Genomic DNA, 27,641 nt, shown 5'->3' with positions numbered 1-27,641 from the left:
CGATTTCCTTAAATGTTTCTCCCTCATACAGTATTTCTAAGTATTCTTTCCATCTTTTGACAATATCTTCTTGTTCCCACAGCATTTTTCCATTATTATCTTCTATTCCACCGGCTCTGGGCTTATACTGCCCAAAGAACTTTTTTACCATTTTATATGCTTCTTCTCTTCTTCCTGTTTTCATAAGTATTTCAATATCACTACAATTTTCTTCCAGGTATTTTTCTTTTGCTTCTTTCGATTTCCTAATGACTAGATTCCTCAATGCTCTATATCTTTCCTGTCCTTCGGTACTGTTCAAATTTTTATACTTTCTTCTTTCTTCTATCAAGTTCACAATTTCGGCTGTAATCCAGTCTTTTCTGGCTGCAATGTTTTTATGCCCTAGAGTTTTTACTGCTATTTTTGTGATTGTCTGTTTCAAGTTCTGCCATCTTTCTTCGATGTTTTGTGGTTCTAGGGGATCTTCTATAGTCACCTCATTTGTGCATTCACTGTATTGTTTCCTTGATTTTTCATCTTTTAAGTTTTTAACTTGCCATTGTACCAATTTCTTCTTACACGTTATTTTTTTGAATTTGAGATTACACTTCATCATAACAAGATTGTGGTCGCTATTTATGTCCGCACCTGGGTAACTTCTGCTTTCTTTTACTTGATTCCTAAATCTATTTTTTACCATGATGTAATCAATTTGGTACCTATTAATGTCTCCAGGCATTTTCCAGGTGTATCTCCTTCTCTTATGATGGTTAAAACAAGTGTTTGTGATTATTAATTTGTGTTTTGCACAGAATTCTAGTAATCGATCCCCTCTATCGTTCCGGTTTCCTAAACCATAGTCACCTGTTATATTTTTTACTTTTTCTTCGCCAACAATGGCATTCCAGTCACCCATTACTATCAGATTTTCCTCCCCCTTGACACTTTCTATTAATTTGTCTAAATTTTCATATACTTCTTCTAACTCTTCCTCGCTACTATTTGTTGTTGGCATATACACCTGAGCTACTATTGTGTCCTTTGGTTTCGTCTGAAATCTGACTAGTATGATTCTCTCATTGTATTGTATGTAGCTTTTAACTTTTTCGCCTAGGGTTTTATTCACTATCAGCCCTACTCCTCCTATACCTGGTCTCTTCTCTGCTGTTCCCGTATGTATTATTCTGTAGTCTCCGCTCCAGAAGTCTCCTGGGTTCGGCCATCTTATTTCTGATATTCCAAGGATATCAATTTTCATCTTGTTCATTTCCATTTTTAGGTTTTCCAACTTTCCACACTGTAATAACGTTCTTACGTTCCAAGTTGCTATGAATTTGTATTCCTTATATTCTTTAACATTTCTTTCTCCTCTCGTAGTCCCCACCCGGAGATCCGAATGGGGGACTATTTTACCTCCGGAATATTTTACTTGAGAAGCTGTCATGTTGATTGCTGTTACTTGGGATATTAATATGGTGGTTTCCCGTTGCCTTCCATATGTCCATTTTGGTCGCCTCTTACGACGGGCATGGACTACCATGGGTGAATTCTAACCCCCACCCACAGGGGCACTTCAATAACAACAATCAAACATTTTTATTTTTTTATCTTTTTTATCGACATTTTTCAATTAAAATTGTAAAATAAACATGTTGTGGTTATAATTTTTAGATAATTTATCAAACAAAAATCGTTTGTACCGTAATGGCCATCATGTTTAAGAATACTTAATAATGTTGCAGCTTGTGTGCTTTTTGGTTAAGCTTCTTTAAACCGATATCTATTTCATTAATAAGAGTTAATATCTATATTAATTTATTGAATATAGTTATATCATTGTTTCTGATAACTTAATTCTCATATATATATATATATATATATTATAGCCAGTTATAAATTATTAATTTTTTTTCTGTTTCAAACAGTTACATATTATAATGTATAGTTAGTAGTTACCGTACCCTTTTGCTTAATACCAATTCAGTCTTTTCCTCTCAAGTAGAAATCGATACAATTTGTTATCATTTTAAATTACAGAATCAGAGCTTATTTACAGATACAAATAAATTACATTTTCTTATTTAAGAGCATTTAACTCATAAAATAATGTTTTAGTTTATATATTTATATAAATTTCAAAGAATCGTGTATAATTTATTTGTATTAGAACCTATAATTTGAATCTATACTTATATAATATCTTGCCGAATGACAAAAAATTGTTACATATTATATTCTATCGCTTGATTGGAAAGGAATAATTAGCAAACGGGTGTGGTAAATGTATAATTGTTTAAAGTACGAAAATAATTGGTAATATTAGTTAACCGGTTGTAATACAATATAATAATATGCGTTTAGAACATGCCGTTTTGGAAGAGATGAAATTTTAATGAATAGTCAACATAAATACAAATAATCAGTAGTAAAGAGATTTCAGTTCTAAATTATTTTAAAACCAAAAAAAAAACAGTTAAAAAAAATACAAAATGGCCGTTAAGGTGCTCATTTATTTGTTAAATAATATATCTGAAAACATAAGTATAGAAACATGTTCATTTTTGCATTTTTAATTTTAACGCTTTCATTGCAGATAATCGTTTTTGCAGCCTGCGTGGCCATCACATTTGCTCAATACGTGCAAATTCATCTTACCCGAGCACCCGGCACACCATGTATACGTTCTACAACACGCAATCTCTTACAACTTCGAATACAATGAATACAGTGTAAACTACCCAAACATAAACGACATCAAGAGCCTATCTTCCAATGCCAAAGTCAAGAAAATCAAAGAATATACCCACGGTCACAATGCACCACACAACGCCTCAGCTACAGTATATAGCAGCGGTTCTCAAACTTTTTTTTTACGTACCACTTAAGTATATTATCAATCAGTCGCGTACCACTAATGATTAAAAATAGAACGATCCAAATTTCAAATTGTATAGTTAAATACATTTATTTTAAATAATAAATCAGTAAAATACTACAACTGCAGTATAATTATTTTTTATTTATTAGTTTTTTTTAAAATAAAATACGAATTAAATAATTGAATGGGTTTATTATCTAAAAACGGCGTTCCGCGTACCACCATGAAGTCTTTCGCGTACCACAGTTTGATAACCGCTGGTCTATAGTTCAGCCTATTCCGCTCCAATTGCTTTCACATCTTACTCTGTCCCGGCTAACAGACCAGTAATTATGTACAACACATATTAATTATCAAAATGTTCATCCATAACCGTGTTATAAGTAGCTTGGTCGACATCGAGAAACACCTAAATCGTCAAAAATACTTAACTGCTTGTTTGTAAAATTATGTTATAATTGGTTTTTTATTTAAATAAATATTAAATCAAATAATTCTGTTCATTTGTTACTTATTTGTTGTTTAATATGTTACGTTCCGTAAAATGATCTATACTATATTACGATTAATGTAGGTTATCTGGCATTGTGATACATAACATCAAACTCCATACTCGACCTGTATATACTTGCAGAAATATTCAAATACCATCTTGCAAAACATTTTACTTTGACCATATCAGTGGCGTAAGCAGAATTGGTTTATAGAAAGGTACTATTTATATAGATATAATGTTTATTCCATATGTAAATGTCATATTCCATAAAAGAAATCATTATACGTGTTTTATTTATGGGGAAGGCGTAACCACCCCTACCGATGTCGGTAACCACTGGACCATAGTAAATAAATTATTATAACTTTAAACTATAAAAATCAAAATCATAATCAAATTGTCATTGTATATTAGCAACATTAAATGGAAATAAAAAGTTTACAATCATTTTAGTACGTGTTGTCTTATTTACTGACGTCGATTATGTATTTTATAAAATAATATTACAAAACTATACTAACCAATTATACGAAAAGTACAATTGGTTATTTTTTTTGTTTACATTGGATACCATATTTATATTAAATTATCGATATTATACTTTTAAGTATCGCCATGTCAAGATTATTTCATAAAAAAAAAATGAAAAAGGAGTTATTAGCTTATCAAAATGAAGTTTATTAAAATTAGAGTATTTGTGCAGTGGAATCGTGTATTATGTAATCTTGTAAAAGTTTGTCCCGTGTTCAAATTAAAAGTAATATTAAAAAATTAAAAAATTCTATAAAAATAAACGTAAATAAAACATATTACGTAATATCATCTAAATATAATTGTATATACAAGTAATGAATAAAGAAAAAACCTATTTTATAAACAGTTGGCAACTTATTGTGCGGCGTGAATTATACATACAAATTAAGCATTATATATTGTCCATTTGTCCGATAAACGATAGTCCATTTTGCCCGTAAAATATAATATATATAATATATCACCCTACTTTTTTATTTACGAAATAACAAAACAATTGAATATTATTTTTTAATTTTCTAACTAGCAAAAACTATCAAGAATCTAATTTTATCACTACTTAGTCGTTTTGAATTAAATAAATATTTAAAATTTTTAAAAATAATTTTCATTTTAACGATTACATTTTTAAATGTGTAGTATAATTTAAAAACAGGTGGAGTTATTTGTGAACTACTCTTATTTCTTGTGTATTTCTTAATGCACATTTGAAATCGCTAGTGAACTATTGTATTTAAAAAATAAGTGTGAAACTCATGCCTATTTATTATAATGTTTGAAAAGTTTAATTAAAAAATTATGTTACTCATACAATTAATAATAATATAACATATTTTGAGTTAACAGTATTATACATGCCAATAAATTTAGGTTAGGTAGGTAGTCCATTTTAGTTCTATGGTCCTTTTCTGTTAAAATATAATATTTTTAATTGTTCTGGCTGCACAGGTATACATTTTAATTTTTTTTTAAAACTCTCTCAACGTACATTAATATTGGTTATGGTATGTAAGTATTGTATGATATACTCGTAATTATATTTGATTGTCTTGTTAGGTGAATAAATTAACATTAATGCCATGTCAATCAAGTATAGTTGACGGACGAATAATATATTTACTTGTGTTAGTGAATTTTTCAATAATAAAACGTTGAAAATCACTAAAATACCTTTTTAATTTATTAAAATATATACCAACGTCAATTTCAACTCAATATAACAATGTTTGTATAATGAAATTTACTTGTTCATCGTATTACTAAGCTCCACTTACAAGTATTGCTAATAATACATATTATAATATTGCTTGATATAGCTCCAACAGATTGGGTAGCTCTGTAGTTGCTTAGGTCTATTATGTCCCACAGAAGGCAACATATATATTTATATTACAGATTACTATAGTAATTATTAATATCCAAGAATTATTATTTTAGGCTTATTTTAATGGTCTAATATTCCGGGGCGTTCTGATTATAAACTCATAAAATATCAAAAGTTGCATTATTTGTGTCGTCGTTTTATGGGAAATTACGAAATTTTAGATATTATCAGTATATCATTGCAATCAGTTATATATTAGTAGATATAAGTTACTTATACATTTTTCTGATTTTTATCGTATACTGGATTTTAAGATTAAATATAAATAATTTAGATGTGTGAAGCCCGAAGAATTTTTGGTGAATGGTATCAAAAAGTGCATATTTTATAGCAACAGCTTTAGATATGAGTAAACCAATGAGAAATTTAATTTGAATACTAAATATAATCTCTATTACCTACATTTGTTTTTTACTTTTTTTTCTTTAGCATTAAAACTTAAGTTACCAAGACCAATAGTATATTCGGCGATACATATTGAACCAGAACAAATCTAAAACCCCGTAATTAAATTTATTTAAAAAAAAATTAATTGAAACATTTGTTTTATAATAATATCGTTACAGCATATTATTAAAATTATGTTTTGTTTTTGTGGGTATATTATCAATTAATAATAACTGATTAAAAATAAAAACGCAGATATATAGGTAAAATAAATGTATGTATATATTTACAAAATTAATACAGTAGTCATGCTAAATATTTTAAATATAAACGTGATAATATTTAAAATAAACAATTATGATTCAGTGTGAACTTTATAATTGAGAAATGCACAAAGAAAATATGAAAAATGATGGAGATAGGTAATATTACTAAGTAAAATTAGTATGCTGGTTTGTAGGCCGGAGCTGAGTAAGCAGGTGCAGAGTGTGTGGGTGCTGAGTATGCGGGTGCCGAGTAAGCTGGCTTGTAGGCTGGGGCAGGTGCACTGTAACCTTGGTTATGTCCTTCAATTTTCTTAACTTCAGCGTTGAAACCGCTGTGGTCATCGGCGGTATATTCGACGACGCGGGTGGAACCGTCGGCTTCCAAAAGGCTGTAAGTTCCCTTGACGTAACCGTTGCCGTCGCTGTACTCGGATTGGCTGTGCACGTCGTATGTGTGTGGGTCGTTTACGCTGTACTCGAAGTTGTACGGAGTTGGGGCGTACGCGTGTTCAGCTTGAGCGTAAGCGTTTTGCGCTGGATATGCCGGGGCGGCGTATTGGGCAAGTGTGGTGGCCACGCAGGCGGCAAAAATGATCATCTGGAATAAAATAATTTAATAATTTAGTTTAAATAACAATAAATTGTTATATATATATATAAAGATTTATGTTATAGTAAATTTATTTAAAATAATATATTAAGTACCTTAACTGCCATTTTTAATTTATTTTTTTGAACTGTGCTGTGTATGTTCTTGTTAGTTCAACTGTTTGAAACTGATAGCTATTGACTATTGATACTCCCTATTTATGTTGACTGACAATTTTTAATTTCACCCTTCCAATCAATATTGATTAGTAAATATTTCCAAATTGATGTGTTTTATTATTATTACTTGAACCGGTTGTACCTATTCAGTAATCAGTATATTATTAGTGTTATAATTTCCATCACTAAGCGGTTACCTCCTATATTTGAAGGAATAGTATAACCCTTTCCAATTACTATTTTTATTTCGTGTAGCGTGGTCTAATTATTATGTGATGTGACATAATGTTACTATAGATTTCGTTAACTCTACTTATTTGGCATACTTCATATTTACATTCTATACGTTATAGTGTTATAAATTCGTATGTTACTATTTTAAAATACTTATAAAAAGATAATTCTGTAAATTTAATTTTGGGATTTTTGAACTGTTTTAATAAGAACTATATTTTGAAACAATAATTAAAACACAAAATTATGAATATAAGTTATTACTGCAATATTACTGAATAAAAATGTACATATTATACATGTTTAACTATTCACTGATGATTTAATTTAAATTAAATTGAAATGTATTAAAATGAGTTTATTTTTGATATAATTTTAGTATTTTAAAATAATAACGAAATTTGATTCTGGTTTCGTTTTTACTTTCAATTTTTTTCAAGTTATATTATTAAAACATTTTATATTGCACTTATCACGCATCTTGCTACCTAATTTGTCCTCGGAGTAGCTAATAATTATGCAGTGATAATTATTAGGAACAGTAAATTTAAATTTACCTAATATATGTTACAAAATCAATATAATGAAATAGTATGTAGATCATGTGAAAATGTAACCTTCTTTATATTCATTTACCTGCAAATAAGCGTTTTAAAAATTGTAGAATTGCATATTTGTACTCTCAGGTACAAATAAATTCTAGGTTATTGCATTATACAGTATTTTTATTTTGTATTATGTATACATAGGTATAACATTGTTTTTCACAACTCAACAACGTATAATGATTGATCTAAATATTATAGTAATGTTAGCGATACGTTCTCAACATCTTGCTCCGTATCATGCTCACATCTATCGAGAGAAGCTGTATCTAAATTTAAATGTAAAAACCTGTTGCCGTATTTTCATTGTATATTGACTCGTCAAAATAGGTGTAACTCAAGATTTTATTGTTGCTAGATTAATGCTGCCCATGAATTCAAAAAGTTGTTTTTATTATATTTCCTTATCCTCAAACGTATATTACATATTTATTAACAATTATCGAAAATATTATAGTTTTTTTTTATATATATATATAATTATTCACAATATTAGTAAATATTATAACACAATAATATATATTATAAGAGCAGTGACAAAATATTACTAATATTATCTTCTGCGAGCGAATGAAAATAATGAGTCCACAATAATTATTTTAAGAGCCACAGCTGATGAAATTAAAAACAAACAATTTTTTTAAATATAATACTGCAGATTAATAACGAAACGATAAAAAGTGGTTATTTCAATACTATGTTAACCTTTATTACAAATGCTTTTAAATATGTATTTACGATATTTTAATTTTGTAATAATTTGTCTTATTTAATATTGATCTTCGTGTTCAATAACTATTTATTGTACATTTGTTTAAGTTTTGTAATTTTGTGAATAATATTACAATAGAACATAATCTACGTGCATGAAGGTACACGAAGGTCGGGATTAACATTTCTTTATCTATGTAATTATATTAATAAGTAATAACGTGAGATACTATTATATCATAGCCCGACCCGTGGCTTATAGCCTGCAGCATTCATAGTCCTTACGTGTGACCAACGTCATTTCGTTTAAAGTTATAATAAAAAGTACAAATTATTTTAATTATATTCAAATATTTTTAAATTTAATATTATAATTTATAACTGTATCTTATTATTCTTATTAGTATTATTATAAAATTGTATGACCTGTATTATAAATTTAGGAAAAAATTATTGCCATCTCATGTATTAAAGATATGAAATACGATTTTAAAAGTACTCATAGTTTTCATCTTCTAAAAAATCTGAATATATAGTTTTGACTCACTAAATTTTTTATAAAATTGTCTCATTTTACTACAAATTCAATTGTTTTAATTATTATTCAATTTTAATCAAGCCATAATTAGAGAATAGCATATCAACTTTTCTATATAGATTTAATGTTTAAATTCTGATACATAATTTTATACAAATAACTTTTTAAAAATAATTTTGATTGCTCGTTAGAGCATAAAACAAGATTAATCGTGTGATATCCTAGTATTCATTATCATATAATATAACATAATTTATGAAATTATATTCAATTTATTACATTAAAGAGCTTTCAAACAATAATTTATTTGATTGAATACACATGTGTTATTCTTTAGGTAAGCAAATAAGGGAATGACTAACACCCAATTTCTAAATAATATGATGTTTCAATATAATTTCAACTAATTAATTTGCATACTAATAAATACTACTTATATTTTTAACCGTATGTATTCAAATTGTACGAGTTACCTCATTATTGTTATTCATACCATTATTACAAGAAGTCTAGAATACAATAACAAATTGCAATATTATAATATAATATAAAGTGTTTCATCTTTTTATTTCCGTATTTTTTTTTATTTTTTGTTTTTATTATTATAAATAATTTTAAAATATATATAATATATATTATAACATATTATTTTAAGTCGAATCACTAATATTTTACAGTGTTATAAAATAAGACATAATTAGTTCAGTAGTTATAGGTGAGTTCTAAAGTTTAGATAGAGTTAGTATAATATAGTTGGTGAAGTAGTGAACTACAAACTTCATGGGACACCTCTTGCAACTTTACTTCTCTTTCAAAACTTTAAATGCTTATTAATTGGAAAAAAATCCATCGTCTCAATATTCGAAGTTTAAACACAAGAGTATCTACTTTAGATTATACAGTAACACACTAACACATAAACACTGTGGTTATAAAAATCACGATATAATATATAATATTATATACAAAATATTGTGTAAAAAGAAAATGAGTGTACCCACTTAAATATATTATAATTGTCTCTTAAGTAGTATAGTTATTAAATAATATATTCTTAAATTAGAGTAGTACCTACTATGCAAGTAATTTCACTTAAAAAGATCTACTAGGTAACTTAATATAGTTTGCCGATCTCCACTCAGAATCGTATCGATGTATCATAATTATTGATTTCAAGTCGAAATATTATAGAATATTGTAATATGTATATTATATTTGAAATACAGGACATGTTAATTAGACTGCATTGGGTCATTTAACTTGAAATCAATAATTATAATATATCAATACGATTGTTGATTATATATTATGTATTCGTATATAATATGTATATTAACCGTTATGGTAGTAGGTAGTATTATTATAATATAAAAAAATCGTGAAGCATTCTAAAATGCAATTATAGAAGAATTTTTTTCAAAATACTTTTTAACGATAATACAATTTGGTAACAATATTTCTGATACTCAATATTAATAACGCAATATATAGTACACAGTTTACTTTAGCTATTTTGCATCTATGATTTATTTTATTTTGGTTTTATAAAAAAAAAAACGTATATTTCGTCCGTAGAAAAATTGTTTTATTAAAATGGTGATGAAAAATTTGTTATTCTTGTAATATACCAGAACACAAAAACGAGAAAAAGAATATAACCCTTATTTAGACAAGGTGTACAAATGGCAATGTCAAATGAAGAAAAACCTTTTATATTTTATTGTTTTTTTTAATTGTAACCAGAAGGATATTCGAGACTATATACGTGCAGCTCTATGATAAAGACATTAAAACTACCGCAGTAATTATATTACGTTCAAAATACGAAAACATTAAGCATTAAAGAACTAAGCACTATTTTACTGCTGCTGTGTAACAGTAATAAAAATAAATTATTGTAATTCAAATACTTAACTATAAGTCTATATATTTAATAAATATCAATTAAATACATTTAAAAACTACTGATATTTCTATCTTTCTTTTATGAATATGCAGCTGACCACAAGAGTTAAAAAAGATTTAATAGATCGGTGAAAATCATATATAATACTCTTGTGCTCTTATACAAATATTATTATTATGTCACTAACGCATCTGAGTAGCACTTCAGTTATGTTTTAATACAAGAGTATTATTTTATGAAACTTATTAGAGGCCACGATCGATTTGATCTTGCGTTAATATAATGACCATTTATGGAAGCACATATTTTGATGATATGTTTTGAACCGAACGCTATGATAAATAAAAAAAAAAACGGAGATACACAATAAATACATATTTGTTTTCATATATTTACACAATAAATACAATAGTCATACTAAGTTTTTTACATATTAATATGGTCATGTTTGAGTTTGTAACCATGGTTCAATGTGAACGCAATACAATTGAAAGGAGTACGAAGAAAATTAAAAACAGGTTGGAAGATGTAATTAAGAAAATTAGTATGCCGGCTTGTAGGCAGGTGCGGAGTATGCTGGCGCAGAGTAAGCTGGTGCGGAGTAAGCTGGCTTGTAGGCTGGTGCGGAGTATGATGGAGCTTTGTATCCACCTTCGTTCTTGACAACGGCGTTGAAACCGCTGTGGTCATCGGCGGTGTATTCGACGACGCGGGTGGAACCGTCGGCTTCCAAAAGGCTGTAAGTTCCCTTGACGTAACCGTTGCCGTCGCTGTACTCGGATTGGCTGTGCACGTCGTATGTGTGTGGGTCGTTTACGCTGTACTCGAAGTTGTACGGAGTTGGGGCGTACGCGTGTTCAGCTTGAGCGTAAGCGTGTTTCGCTGGATATGCTGGGGCGGCGTATTGGGCAAGTGCGGTGGCCACGCAGGCGGCAAAAATGATCATCTGTAATAAAATCAATGTGGTTTTTAAAAAAAAAAAATAATGTAATTGGATTTTTTGATAATTTATTAAAAATTATTTAAGTACCTTAACGGCCATTTTATGTATTTATTTTTGAACTGTACTGTGTTGTGTGTTTGTTACGAGTTGTGATGTTTGAAACTGATAGATGTTCTTTATCGATGCTCCGTATTTATGGAGACTGCTGTATGTTCAAAATTCATCCCTTCCAAATCGATCTATTTATTTAAACGAATGTGTTGAATTTTATGTGAACCGGTTATATACAATATTATATTATTTTCTTCTTTTTTCCATGTGCTAACGTCTAATGCGGTTACCGCCCTTTATTAGTTAAAAAATTATCCTTTCTAATGGTTGATTTGTCACACAACAGTTTAGGTATACTTTTACTGTACTATACAATTTCAAATAAATAATGAGTGTCAAATTTACCAAATATTCGTTAGTTCATCTAAATGAACTAATATCATAAAATCATAAAATGATTCTTATACGATTTTTTTCATAGATATACAGTAACTATGTTTTATAAAAACCATTGCTATAAAGCATTTACTATACTATTTTATGTTTTCCCTATAATATATCATTTTATTTACCTATTTTTATTTTTGTCAAACACTTGAAGAATAAAATTAAGAATTACTATTGCATTATAGATTATTTAAAATCAATTCAAAAGTAATAATTTATACTTATTAAATATATTTATTTGTTCTTCGAAACAAATGTTTGTTTTATTGTACATAGGTATATTATATAATGAGTTTTTTATATTACAGAACTTTGTTAAATTAAGCTAAGTAATTTTAAGAAATTTTCAAAATTTAAGAAAAACTCATCGCTTTGTTTTATTTTTTTGATAATTCAAGACAAGCTTTTTTCGAATCATGCGCCAAAATTGTCTTATTAAACTTTTAAGTATATAAGCATATTAATATGTTAATACCTATGAACATTTTTGTCTACTTCTTACCTCTAGGGTGATCTCCAACAAATCTCTAACATTTTTTTAATCAGTTCTGTAATTGTTAGCCTTAAATATTTTAGTTAAACACAAACAATCTTAGCTTCATTCAAAAGTATTTTATTTCTTTATTTTTATTTGAAAAAATTAACTGTAGAAATAATTTTCACAAATGTATGACCTTAAGCTTATTTGGAAAAAAACAAGTTTTTCAAAGTACAAAGTATTGCAGTGAGTTTTAAACTTATAGAATTGGTAACTTTATCCATCAAAAATAATAAAGAATATTTTTCACTATTTTATTTATATTCTAAGTAGAGCAATGAATGTTGATTTTTTTTAATTTAATTTTTTTATTTTTATCGCCTATACGATTTTCAACTTTTATATCTTATTTGATAGGAAAGTGAATTTAATTGGTACTTTTTGGATTAAAAGTAAAAGTTGTCAGTATTTTTCTTAGTAATTAAAAAAATAATAAAGTGGAATCAGGAAACTTTTACGTAAAATCAATTTTTGACGAAATCGATTTTCTTATTTTGATGTAATTCAATAACGAATAACCATATATATGCACACTGACCGGCGACCGCTCAGAATCGTATACAATTATATAATATAATATTTATCATTGAATTCAAATGTAACTCTTAGCTTACTCAGTGACGAGGTACACTTGGCACCTTACTGTATTGTATGCTCATTATTTTCATTTAATACACAAAATTAAATAAAAAATATTTGCGTGCCGTTAAAATTTGGTTCAGTGAACGATAGTTTTGTTATATTATAGTCGTGTACTCGTGTTCTATACATAAATATCATAGTAACTACCTATACTAACATAGTTGCATAAATTTACATAAACAGAGAAATGACGCCGAATAGTAGAAAAATCGAAAGTCACTCGTACTAGGATCCCAGAATGATATCGCGCAGTGGGTCGCTGTCGTTACTGTTATTAACGATACACTCGAGCACACTGCACCGCAAGACACGACCCCAATCATGACTTGCATAAGCTCCTGGTACGAGTCTCGTTGTTTCCAAGCAAACTGCTCGTACTTGATAGACAATCACTATTATGTAAAAATATGAATACATTGATGTAATTTTTATCAATATAGTATTAACTATTAATATATTAATATTATTCATTAATAAATTAGTACAATATAATATTAATATAACAATAACAATTATGTCAGTGACGTAGTCAGAACATTATTAATTTTTATTTTTTGGAAAGGGGAGGGGCACTTAATTTTTTCTAAATTTTTTGCAATGCTAGAATACCTACTTATCACCAATAACTTTATGACCCCTCTGTTTATATAAAGTGTCTACATCTACTTTTTATAAATACAATAAATTATGCTAACAACTTACTATGGCACCCGTACATTTAACATAACTATGTATTAATATTACTATAAACCATAGATTAATTAATTAAATTACCATATGTATTAATGTATTAATTGATTTAATTATATTAATATTATTATACCAATATGTGTTGGAAACAAACACGAAATTTCATTTTTGTTCGAATATTATTACTGTTTACTAACAATAATACATCATAAATTTTAACTTTTATCAGACATATAATATAAAACAAGCCATAGACGGGATAAAAAAATGGGATTGATAGTTAAATTAAAAAATAACAAAAACATTAATGTACACAGTACACACAAATTTCATAATTAAAATATGATTGAATTAATTCCCATTAATATAATATTAAAATAACCAATGGGAATATATCAAAATATATTTATGAATATTATAATATTCAGTGTACAGTATATTTAATGTAAATTTAAGCATTTACTTATATATTTATATATATACAGAATACAGATCATAAATTAGTATGACTATTGAATAGTAAACGTAATTTAAAGGAAATATCACAGCACAAATTATAAAATTAAATAACACTTTGCATTGCTGGTACCATATCAAATCACTAAAAAAAATTAGTAATAAAGTATCTTTAAATGTAAATAGTAATAATCAATAGGTAACACGTAGTACAGTTAAATCCGTTTAATCGGGACATATCGGGCGGTGATCTACATGTTCCAATAAACCGATGTATAATGTAACGAATCCATATGTTCAGGATTCTGCTTATTTTTCCTCATTAAGCGAGTTCTACTGTATTCAATATTAGATTAATATTATTGCTGCAAGAACAATAATATTCAATAGTAAATCTTTAACGGGTCTGATTGTGTTATTACATAATTTACATAAATATGAACTCCTATTATAAATATAATACATTATAGAATACTTAATATTATGAATCAAACATTATTCTCGCCTTTTGATAATTTGTAATGATGTTGTCTGAACAGACCAAATCATGAACTTACTTATTATTTTCAACTACATCATTACTTAAACCTATATCATTATTTACACCATATTTTATTTGTTATAAAATAAGTGCATATTTGAGACATTTAAATCTAAATTCTATTCTAATGTAGATATATTGTAATATTTCATAAATTAATATACTACAATTCCATACCATTTCCTCAGAAGCTTTGGTATTAAATATATCTAATATTATTATTATTATTATTTTTTTGTATGATACGAGTAATTTAACAAATTATTTGAGGTCCTTTTCATTATGATTATAACGTACATTTCAATATTCAATAAAATAATAAATTAATTAACATATAAACATTATAAACAATGAACATTTGAATTAAAAAAAAAAATATTTGTGAAATTGAGAGTTTGAGAATTTTATGATACCGTGTGACCGTCCACAATTACCGGCAATTTAATATATATGCCAATTAACTACCACGAAATAATATACCATGGACTATAAAACATCTAGTACCTACGTTCAAGAGCCCGAAACTATAATATTAATCATTAATTATTGTTCTGTGGTTAGATAATCTGGTTTCATAACATAGTTAAAACTTAAGCATATACATAATAATCAAACTATAATTGTATTCACAACAAAAATTGAATCCATTTGTATTCCCTATCTTAAGTCCGTGCTTATCGTTACTATTTTATATTTATAAATACAAATTGCAAATTATTTATTGTTATCATAGATTTACATTGAATTGTATATTAATGAATAATGATATAGATTTTAAAAAATGTTTTCGCAATATACTGAGCTAACAACAAAAAAAAGATTAAGTGGTATCTAATGCCCCCTACCCCGGTTACGGCACTAAATTATGTACTTCAGTATTCTATGTATTCAGTTGAATTCTAATTATTCGATTATTGTAATAATCTATATATCTTATAACTCCTTGACGATGATCATGCTGATTGCATTGTATTGTTATTTAAACATTTTTATAAGTTTTATTTTATTTTTGTTTCACTGGAGTTAAATTAAATAAAAACGATCCAAATACTTTTAATACCATTAATAACTATAATCCAGAGAAAAATCGTCACTTAATTTCTTTCCGTAAGTACTATAAAAGTATAATTATGTTAAGTTTAAGAAGAAGAAATTAAAGATAATTAATTTGGTGTACCATTTGTTTTTAATTTTTTATTCACCAACAAATTAATAATCTCAATTATTATACTTATGTAAATAAAATAAAATAATGAAACAATAATGTCGTATGTGACAGAGAAAAAATCTAAAACAAGTATTTACATAATTATTTAGACTAGACGTGATATTATTATCAAGATATACCAAAATATAATTGTGTTTTACTTTTTAATAATAAGTAATCGTTTATTTATCACACTAAATATTCCCATTATTTATATATAGTATTATACCATTTTATTATAAATATAACAACTATTAGTTAATCAATGATAATATTACATCATTACCTATATCGTTACAATTAAATAGTGTAATATACATAATATAACATCAATATTATTTTTTTTACTATTTATTAGTTTTTATAAATATTTACATTTCCCATTGTAATCTAATGCTGCATTAGAAATAAATTAAGTATTTATTGTAAGGAAAGTTGGGGGTAATCATATAAAATACATTAACATAAACGTAAATTATGAATTGTAATAATACAATAATATAATCATAACATTTATATTGTAATGTTTAACACACAAGTTATCTCAAAAAAATTGTTGTGCTATAAAGAAAAACTAATTGTGTTATTAAAATAATGTTAAAATTCAAGTGTTCAAAAAATGAACACAAATTTCTGATTCAAGATCATATTCATTAGTATTATTATATTAAATGCCTATAAATTAATACTACACATTTGATTTGGTGAAAATGTAAAATGTGTTTCAATTTTATTGTACAATGTACAATATAATATAGTTATAATATTTTAATTTATAATGTTTTAATACAATATTATTATATTATATATTTCATAAAATTATAGAAGTTTTGTCGTATAAATTCTCCCAAGCATTAAAATATAGATAAATATTAAATCCATAGCATTGTAGTATGCCAACGCAAAATATTGAGTTATCAATGTAGTTGTATTGGAAAACAACAGCTTGGACTTATTCCAATTCGATAACAGAGTTTTGCTCTGTTTTGTGCATGATTTAAACTCTAAAGTCAGTTGTTAATTATTTTTGGCATAAATATATTTTTCTTAATATTTAAATTGGCTATACTTATCAAAAAAAATATTTATATTTTAAGTTAAATACAATAATTATGTATTTTTAATTTATAAAAAAACTTATGAAATATCAAAATTATTATATTATAAGTAATACATGTATTTGTATGTCAACAGCACTTTTAGCCGAGAAATTTTATACGTTTTAAGTGGGATTATCTGCTTGAACTAAACTTAAAAAAACTTCCGGCTAAAAAGTACTGTGAACATATTAAGGCATATTAATAATTAGGTTGTATCAACTATCATTATTTATTAGTTAACTTAAATAAAATTGTATTCATTTCAAAAAGTTATAAGCTATATTTTTTTAATATTTTATTTATGTTTTTAGGTATTCATACAAACAAACTTTTCTTAATATTTACACAAGAAAATCAAAAAATTAAGTAGCCTTCATACATTTTTAAAATGTATTAATCTGATAAAATGTATTTATTTTGACAACCCCAAGTTTATTTGTTAAAATGTAAACTTGGTTTTTGTGGTTAATAAAATATTTATACACACAGTGCATATTAATAATACGAGTATATAAAACAACAAAATATACATTATAAAAATTGTATTAACGGCGAATTATATAGGCAATTTTAATATTTCCCAATATTGTAGGTTATACAATTCTATGTAGTTCTATTTATCATGCTTACTTCGATTCTCAAAAATACTTAAAAGTATTTTATTAATGTTAGTAGTTTACATATTGTGTTATAAATAATTTAAAGTAGGATGAAACATTGTATAACAATATAAAATATTATACATGCATATTAAATTAAATCTAAGACATATTATAACACAAAAATAATGTCTAATTTTCTACCATAAATACTTTTGTCGGAATGAATAATATTCGTACAATACAATATTTACAATTTAAATGTATCACTTTAAGTTAACAATAAAAATAATAAAAAGCGCTGTAAGTTTATAGAATAAATTATAATTAATAATAACAACACTAAGGCATAAATCATAAATTCAAAACTTAACAAATTATAATTAACTATTTACAATTTTATTAAAAATGCATTAATACTAAATTTAAAAAAAAAACTGTTTAGACAATTTTTAAAGTTATAATCGTATATAGATAATAAAAACCATGAATTATATTTAAGTTTTTGATATCTGTTACCAAACATTTAATATTTACATCGTTATCACAATTTTAAATTACATTTATATGACAAATTAGTTTATAGTCTCAAAATAATAATAAACACTAAATTATATTATAATATTACAAAACTTGTCAAAATTAATAATTAATAAATAAATTTACTGATGAATATTAAAATAATTAATGTATAGGTATATTAATAATTAAAAAACTCGTGTAAGATACCATACACCCGGGTCAAATCTATAGATAATTTTAATTGCATATTAAGTATAATTACAATTTTTAATCTTAAATATGTTTAAATAATAATTTAATGTAATTGAAAAATATTCATTTGTCTATTGGTTGTCTAGTTGCCTATATGGTTTCATTAGATCAACGGTTTTACAGGAAAAATAAATAATTAATTTAGTCATAATCATGAAATCATATGTAAACTATATAATATGATAAAGAAGATAATATTTTCCATGTCATAGTATTGTATTTTTTTCAATTTTTAAATATAAAAATAGTTATTTTTTACAAAATTTATATTGTTCAAAATATTTAGTTTTTAATATTCAAATAATTTATTTATATAAATATTATCAAAAAAATAATAACGAAATAGAAATGATTGTTTTTTTTTTATCGTTTATAGATTTGATTTCTCATCTACATTATATTTTCCTTATTAAGACTTCAGTTTTTACAGTTTTCACAAACATTTTATGAATGTAGATGTCCATGTGTTCTTAACGGACAAAATTGGTATTGTAAGTGTATAATAAATGAGTTGAGCTTGAAATTACAGTCAAAGTTTAATAAAAATAATAGATATATCATAAAATAAGTATTTAATAGCTTATGTTTATAGAATAACTAGGTTGAAGTGGTATTTCAAAACGTCCATCCATTTCTATTTTGTCACGAGCTGCTTAAAAAAAAAAAAAAATAAACCTATATTTCACAATATTATTTGTATAAGATTCATATTATGATAACTTATAATTTGTACATATTAGTATACGAGTAGATACATACAAAATCACAAATATAGAATAAATATAATATATATTTATACTATAGTATTATGAGTATAGGTCATTTTATTTTATTTGAATTAAATAGAAACAAATATAATATATAGATGATGTAAATATATAAGAGCAAGATACCGATACTATCAGGAAATTTATTAGATTGGAACTCTTCTCGATGCGATCATTTTGGCACTAGAAAGAAACCTTAGTTGAAATTGCTCTGCTTTGTTTCTTCGTTTGTCGGTAGTTTTGTATTTAAGTGTGTACGACTGTGTTGTACATTGGGTGTCAAATGGGTCACTATTGTGGGTGTTAAAATTTAAATTTAAATTACAATTCAATGGTGTATCTGAGCGGAAACGATCTCTTAACTTATACACTAAGTAATACTAAATATATATTTCATGATATGTTTTTTTAAATATGTTATTTATACAATGACTTTTTTTATTTTTAGTATTACGGTAGGTTGATATATTTTTTTTATCGAATATTTAGTATTTAATTTATTAATATAATAATATATATTTATACCATTTTATTATAAAAACTTACATAATTTAAAATTTAATTTTATCTTTCTATAAATACCGTAAAACAGCAAAAACACATTCATAATATAAATATATATTATTTTAAATAAGTCAAAAATATTATTGCATGTAACCGGGTATATAAAATAAAATATTATGATATACCTACATTTTTTAAGAAAAACATTTTCAAACTATAACAAAACAATTATAAATTAATTAATTAATTAACATCCTTATTTGTCGTTGAAATAAGTAATTTCATCCAAATTTTAACTTAATTTAATTAATAATTTCCTTTATATATTATTTAGATTTTATGATTTTAGTATGAACAAATTATGAGTAATCTTGTATTAAATTTCTAAAACTTAAATATAAGAATCAAAGTTTATTATGAATTTCCAACTTCAAATAGTTTGCGATTTTTTAGGTTTCTGACGAATTTTGTAATATACCTATATAGAAAAAAAATTGTGTTATATAACTTATGTAGAATTTATTTTTGAATTTTAAAGAACTTTCACTAATCGCATAATTTTGTATTGGCTTTTAAAAAAAAATATGAAAATTTGGCATGCTTTTAAATAGCTTAAAATTAGTTAAACATTTTTTGAAAGTTATATAATATAAGTGAATATTTTATGGACATTTTGAATATATACGGTTATTTGTTTTTAAATGATAATAAAAATGAAAAATTGTTTGGAACGATAATGTAGGTACATGTAAATATCCAATGTCGTAAAAATTTGAATTTAAAATGATCACAAAGAATTAATTTGGCTTTCCGATAGAATTTGTTTTTTATATATATTGAACAACATAAAAATAACGTTGTATTTAATTTTAAAATTTTAGGTTTTAACAAATAAATGTTTATGTATCTCTAACTACAAAATAATTTGTATTTTCATTTTCAAGATGTACATGCATTTAGTCAAAATTATAAATTTAAATTTTTATAAAAAAATGTTGTGACTATAGATTTTTAAGCATTTTTACCAATTCATAATTTTTTTTTAATATTTATAAAAAATTAAATAAAAAAATTCAACATCTTAATACACATAAAATCAATATATTCATCGATCCGCTCAGAATTTAAAAATTTAATTTAATGAACAAAATAATCAAAAGTTACCTATTCAACATATCGTTTAGAATACATTTTCTAGCTGTTGATTGCTGGGTTACATGAAACTTTTGGAATACTTTCTGATCTGCTTAGAAAACATATGTTTTAATTTTATTATTCTTTGAAACATAAAAGTCTTCTGTTGTCAACAATTATATATCTGTCTATAAAAAAACATTATACATGGCTAACAATACAAATATTATACATATATTCAAAATTCTTTATATATTTCTGTAAACAATAATTATTAATATAATCTAAAAATGTTATATGCATTCATTCAATTAACACCCTTTTTTTAAGATTATTATAATTATGATGACTAATATTGTATCTTTATATTTTTAAGAGGACGTCACATCTGTATGCGTTTTTTCTGTTTTAAAAATATAATGTAACTTAGCAAATTGTACGTTTTGAATTCATTTAATCTATATTACGGCGAATTTAGCTATTATCAAGTTTAAAGTAAGAATATTATCTAGTGAACATCATGGATTTTTATTGTATTTTAATTTAAAAGCTATTTATGAAAATTTGTATTCATTTAATTGTATGAACATTATGAATTGCTAAAAACTCTCTAATAATTTAAATATAAAATAACCTATGAGGTTCTCGAGATAGTATTCTTACCCTTACGTTTTATAATAAGTAAATGCACTGTTATATGCAGCATAAAAGAGTTAAATAGTTTCTTCAGAACGTATATTATGTTATGCGTTTGTAAACAGAGACAACGCATGTGAGTATAGCGTCCTCTTAATAAGAAGCCATAATATTATAATATACGCTTTTAATGTGGTGTGATGTAAGAGATTTAAATATTACTTTAATAAAAATTAAAAATTGATTTGAAGTAACTCACTGGTGATCTTGCATTAGAACAATTAACTTATTATACAATTATGATCGATATACGTACACAATTTTATTCGATAATAACTGAAGCAACTTTTGTTATATATAAAAAAATAAATTCTCTCATAAATAACTTTTTTTACGATAAAAAATAAAAACTATATAAAAATGTTACAAATACTCGTAATTTTACTGCTCAAATCATGGTAAATATTTTTAATTTTAACTAGGAATATTTCTTGGACTAATAAACCAACCTATAAATAGTTATTAAACTTCACGATTTATGTATGTTGCTGTCTAGTTCAGATATTAAAAACCTCATGATTTACTCTCTATGCTAATACATTACCATATTATGATATAAATTAATACCGGGTAACTGTTTAAGATATTTTGATGATTATTATTATAAAAAGAAAAGCGTTGTATTGCATTTACTTAATATATAAAATAAAATTGCAGATATACAAACGCAACTTATAAAACGTATATATAATACGATATATAGGTTAAGTACTACTCAAAAATACGATAAACACTCAATGTTTTGTGTAAAACACGAAAAAAATTTATTTACAAAAAACTAAGATGATATTGATGACAATAATGTGTATACAAAATAAAAAATACACACTTTACCCGCATGAGGTTGCGTGTAGGCATATGTAGTTACGAAAATGTTCTGAGACTTAAAACAGTCTTCGAAATCGTCAATGATGATGTCGGCGTATGAGATGCAACGTTCAGTGATTTGAGACGGTAGCGTTATTAGTACGCGGGCTTGTATGGGGCTGGGGCGGGCTTGTAGGCCGGGGCCGGTGCGGAGTAAGCGGCTGGTGCTGGGTATCCACCTTCCTTCTTGACTTCAGCGTTGAAACCGTTGTAGTCGTCGGCGGTGTATTCCACGGTGCGCTTGCTGCCGTCGGGTTCTACAAGGCTGTAGGAGCCCTTGACGTAACCGTTGGCGTCGGCGTATTCGTTTTGGCTTTTGATGTCACCGGTGTAGGTGTCGTGTACGCTGTAGTCGAAGTTGTACGGTGACGGGGCGGAGTAGGCTGGTTCTGGGGCGTACGGCTTGGGGGCGGAGTACGGGGCTGGCTTGTAGGCCGGTGCAGCTGGGTAGGCTGGTGCAGCTGGGTAAGCTGGGGCAGCTGGGTAGGCTGGTGCTGGGTATGCTGGGGCAGCTGGGTAGGCTGGTGCTGGGTAAGCTGGGGCGGCCGGGTAGGCTGGGGCTGGGTAAGCTGGGGCAGCTGGGTAAGATGGGTAGGAAGGTTCCTTGTAGACAGCCAGGGCGGTGGCTACGGCGCAAGCCGCGAAGATGATCAACTGAAAAAAAAACAAATTATTATACGACTGTTCATCTGAAAACTGTTTAAGCGGTCTATGGTGTAGTGTTTTTCGCGCCAAAATCGTAGTATGCGTAAGAAAAAGAGAGAAATGGTTAGCTATCGGTGGCCCATATAAGGATTGTACAGGCGATCACCGGAGGCTATAGTATGCTATCGGTGTTTAACAGTGCGACCTTGTTATAAGAGTGCGTCCGTCGGTCGTCGGCAAGTAAAAGTTATGGAAACCGGTCGGATCGCGGTGGCGGTAATCGCGGTGCGCCTAAGTTTTGTGATTACGTGTGCACGCGATTACGCAAATCGGGTGACGTTGACCGGCAACAGGTGTAGCTACACGCAAACTCCCTTCTATATATTTCCTATTAGATCGAATAACGGTAATACGATCGTTTGCAAAATTGTTAGCCGCGTTCGAGTGTTCGAAATGTTGGAAAATATCGGTTTTCACAGAATGACATTGAAGTGTGTGTGCGCGTAGAAAAGGTGTCTAAGTAAAAACTGGTCTGAACGCGTCGTGAAAAAAAGCCCGCAAAGCGTACAATGAAATACGATGTCGGTAGTTTAGAGTTAATAATAGTGCAAAATCACACTTACTTTGGCGGACATTTTGTATGTGTCTTGTCGAGCGATTGTTACTGCAGCACAGTGAATCGTGTTGGTCGTAGATGACTGTGGTTAATCGGTTGGTCCACGCTGGTATATATACACGCGATCGAGTGTACAGTTACCGGGCTCGCCCTGACTTGGGGGGGCGACGCCGTTCGCCGTTGATGCGTGGTGGGTCAACGCGTCTGTGCACACAACGTGCATACCGTATATGCGAGGGCGTATGCACCCAAGAGGGTCACCCGATTGACCGATTTCCCCCTCAGACAAAGGGGGCCCGGCATGGTATTACGCCATATCTCGGCGTAACACCGCGTGATAATGTTATAATCTGTGTTGTATTTTTATATTTTTCGATGCGCAATTAATCCAAACTAAAATCACGAAGAGTTAGAATGACCGTTTTGTACGGGCTAGTATTTTTAACTAGGTCATTCGTAGAATATTGTCTAGATGTTCACAAATGATCACCAAAATCTGTTCATGCTACCACACGTGTTTATTAGTTTATTTAAATCAATATCTCATTTATTTGTTTAATGCGATTTTATGGACGCCATGTAATAACTAATAATATTGATAAAAAAAAATATTTCTAAATTCATATAATACGGTCATAACATTAATTTGTTTATATAAGGTATACCTATACTATATAGTAATACAAATTATAGCATATGATGGAATTTAAGTTTAATAAATGTTTAAATATCAATAAAATTTAAACAAATTTTACTATAAAAACAATTATGATACTCTAGTGTATTTTAAAACCAACATCATACTTGTCAAAGAGCTGTCTGAAACGTTGATTATTTATATATAATATATATATATATTTTTTTTTTTTCATACCAAATATAATATGAATAGTAAATTGCGTTGCCTTAATAAGTATATGGCCTACGTATACAAAACATATGCACAGTGATATTTTTAGATACACTTCATATCACCTGTATTATACACTGGCCCCTTGTACTTTACAGGAATAGATATTATAGATTAAATTTTGACGAATTGATGATATATTAAATGTATTTTTTTTACTATTCACATATTTTAATAATACGTTTATACGAGTATAGCTTAATAAATGTGTAAAATTAAATTTAAACCTTGGAAAAATAGTCATCATATACTGAGTGATATTTTTTAGAACAATATTATATACGTGTATTCACATATTATTTTAATGTGCATATAATACACAAAGAATCAGTGGAAAGCACGGGTGACTGATTACCTCAACTATTTTTTTGGATACACTAGCGTACCATTACTTTTTTTTTTTAAAGGGAATGCATTGGACGGGTTGTTATTTAATCTTACCTATTTTTATACAATTTCTCAACTTAAATTATTGTATAAAATATATAAATATTTCAAAAATATACTTGAAATTTTTAATTATAACTGTACTGATATTTGATATTTAATACGTGGTAATTGATAAGTAACCATCGGACGAATATCATAGATATTTTATAGTACTATGATGGTGTAAGTGATAAACTGATTCATTATCTATTTGAATCTAGGTAACCAGTAATCATTCAAGATGTATACATAATATCCATAAAAATTGGTAATCAGTGATCTATTATTATTATTATTATGCATGTATAATGTACGTTATTTAAAAAAAAAAGTACTTGTTATACTTCAAAAATGCGAGTGGTGTTAATTTTTTTTTAAAGTAATTAAATTCTAGAGTATCTCTATTACATTTTTTACAAGTCAAGCATTGCGAATAATATTCAATATTTGCGTTTAAGAGTCAAACTTAAAATTTGCGAAGTACCTAATTGCATTATGTATTGCCAGCCGATTTAAAATGAGTATAGGAATCATATAATATTAAATATAAAGATAAAATACAGTATAATTATGTTTTGAAAAAGTATATATATATATATATTTATTTTAAAGTAAATTATTAAAACATTCCAGGTAAAGCATGTACATTATACTTGTCAGTAACTACAATTAATAACAATAAAATATACCATAAAAGTTAATTTTACATATTTATTACCTTATAACAAATAAAAAATTCAACAAAAGAAAATAAATTATTATTAAATCATTTATTTCAATAACTAATAGCTATTACATAACATAATAGTTACTAGTTAGAGTTAGATAATGCGATATAAAATATTATATTTATTAATCCTTTTTCAATAAACGGCAAATAGAATAGGCAATCTTACTACTTTCCTGAGTTTAAGATTATTTACTTCATTACTTGTCTAAAGTAAGACGAGAGTTGATTTTCCTTCTCATCACTAAGGGAGATATTAAATGCTCACTTCAACAACGTTAATATGTAATGATAGGTTTGCTTATAAATTTTAATACTATTTTTTAGATTCTTATTGTATGTAATGTTGTATTTATTTTGTAATATTGTTCATTAAACTATCTGTACTATTTGGCTTCGGCTCGTTTATTATAATTAAATACATTATTATTATTAAAATATATTTATTTTAACAATCAGAAGATACTTATGTTAAAAATATTTAAAGGTATAACTTATGTATTTGATACGTATTTAAAATATAAAATAATGCATTCGGTTAACTTGAAAAAATAATAATTACATGATAAAATAAAAAGAATTTATCATAATCATTAATCGATGTTATGTAAAAATGAATAATACACGTTGTAAATATGTTAACAATAAAAATATTGAAATAATAATTAATATCTAAACAATTATTAAATAACAAGATTTCTCATTTGAAATTTCAATTATAAACTATTCATATATTTGTTGTAAAATCCAATAAGTAATAAAATAATATCTATTTTATAGTTTTATACTAATTATTATTGCATCATGAATCTTCAGTATTGTTTAATCATCAAAGATGTTTAAAACCCGATTGTACTAAGATGAACAATTTTATTCAATTAATCTTGGTAATTTAAATTATTTAAATTATTTTTTTTATTTTTCGTTCCAAAATTAAAGCATGAAACTTTGATGCAAGATAAATCAGGCTCAATTCCAACATAAATATTCTCAAAATTGTACATGTTATACATTCAAAAACAAGGAAATATGCTCATAAGATTTTAAATTTAATATAATATAATATGTATAGTGGTGAAATAAAAAACACATAGATAATTTGAAACAATAGAAAATTATTTAAGTCGATATATGCGCATTTTTGTTTATGCAAAAATAATTTGAGAAAAACAATAGTAAATGCATATATTTAAGCACTGATTTTATTTTCCTCTACCTACTTACTTATTTCGAATACTGTAGAATATATTAAACGGCAATTTAAACAATTTATGTTAAACATTATTATAATAATTTATATTGTATGAACTTTCATAACAACTCGGGACATGCGTGAAGAATGATTTTATCATAAAACACGTAAGTCTTATGCACGTGCTATTAATCAATATACATTTACTTTACTGTATTGTTTTGTTTTAACATCATCACATGTTCAACGTTCATTATTAGATATACATATATTATATTAATAACTCGTGTATGAACAAATAAAAAAAAATAAAACATTCACTTTTCCTTATTTTGTTTATCGTGGTATATATATATATACCCGATGGTTGCATGTACCGTACCTACGTACTTTTTAAATTTTTTCAACGTATTGTATTTTCTTTATTATTAAGAATTCTCTAAACCTTTCATGTTTTTTATGATGAAAATAGGAAAC

The 27,641-nt window shown here is 26.6% G+C and overlaps 4 protein-coding genes across 6 annotated transcripts in view; 1 reads left to right on the top strand and 3 right to left on the bottom strand.

Annotated features, from left to right (window-relative positions):
* Positions 1-27,641, top strand: part of LOC132921140 (Kv channel-interacting protein 1-like) — a 411,785-nt gene that overhangs the window by 140,826 nt on the left and 243,318 nt on the right. The window lies entirely within an intron of this gene.
* LOC132921164 (cuticle protein 7-like) lies at positions 5,920-6,790 on the bottom strand. The gene is made up of 2 exons (XM_060984028.1): positions 6,633-6,790; positions 5,920-6,525 (listed from the first exon to the last, which is right to left on the bottom strand). The coding sequence occupies exons 1-2, from the start codon at positions 6,642-6,644 to the stop codon at positions 6,103-6,105; spliced, it is 435 nt and encodes a 144-aa protein (XP_060840011.1). The 5' UTR covers positions 6,645-6,790; the 3' UTR covers positions 5,920-6,102.
* Positions 11,061-11,838, bottom strand: LOC132921166 (cuticle protein 7-like). The gene is made up of 2 exons (XM_060984030.1): positions 11,720-11,838; positions 11,061-11,635 (listed from the first exon to the last, which is right to left on the bottom strand). Exons 1-2 carry the CDS (start codon positions 11,729-11,731, stop codon positions 11,231-11,233), a joined length of 417 nt encoding a protein of 138 aa, XP_060840013.1. The 5' UTR covers positions 11,732-11,838; the 3' UTR covers positions 11,061-11,230.
* LOC132921145 (cuticle protein 7-like) lies at positions 22,517-24,069 on the bottom strand. Its single transcript, XM_060984003.1, has 2 exons — positions 23,914-24,069; positions 22,517-23,299 (listed from the first exon to the last, which is right to left on the bottom strand). Exons 1-2 carry the CDS (start codon positions 23,923-23,925, stop codon positions 22,742-22,744), a joined length of 570 nt encoding a protein of 189 aa, XP_060839986.1. The 5' UTR covers positions 23,926-24,069; the 3' UTR covers positions 22,517-22,741.

Source organism: Rhopalosiphum padi, chromosome 2 (genome assembly GCF_020882245.1).
Source record: "Rhopalosiphum padi isolate XX-2018 chromosome 2, ASM2088224v1, whole genome shotgun sequence".
In the NCBI taxonomy this organism is placed as follows: Eukaryota; Metazoa; Arthropoda; class Insecta; order Hemiptera; family Aphididae; genus Rhopalosiphum; species Rhopalosiphum padi.
This window is presented reverse-complemented; position numbering and strand designations above follow the sequence as displayed.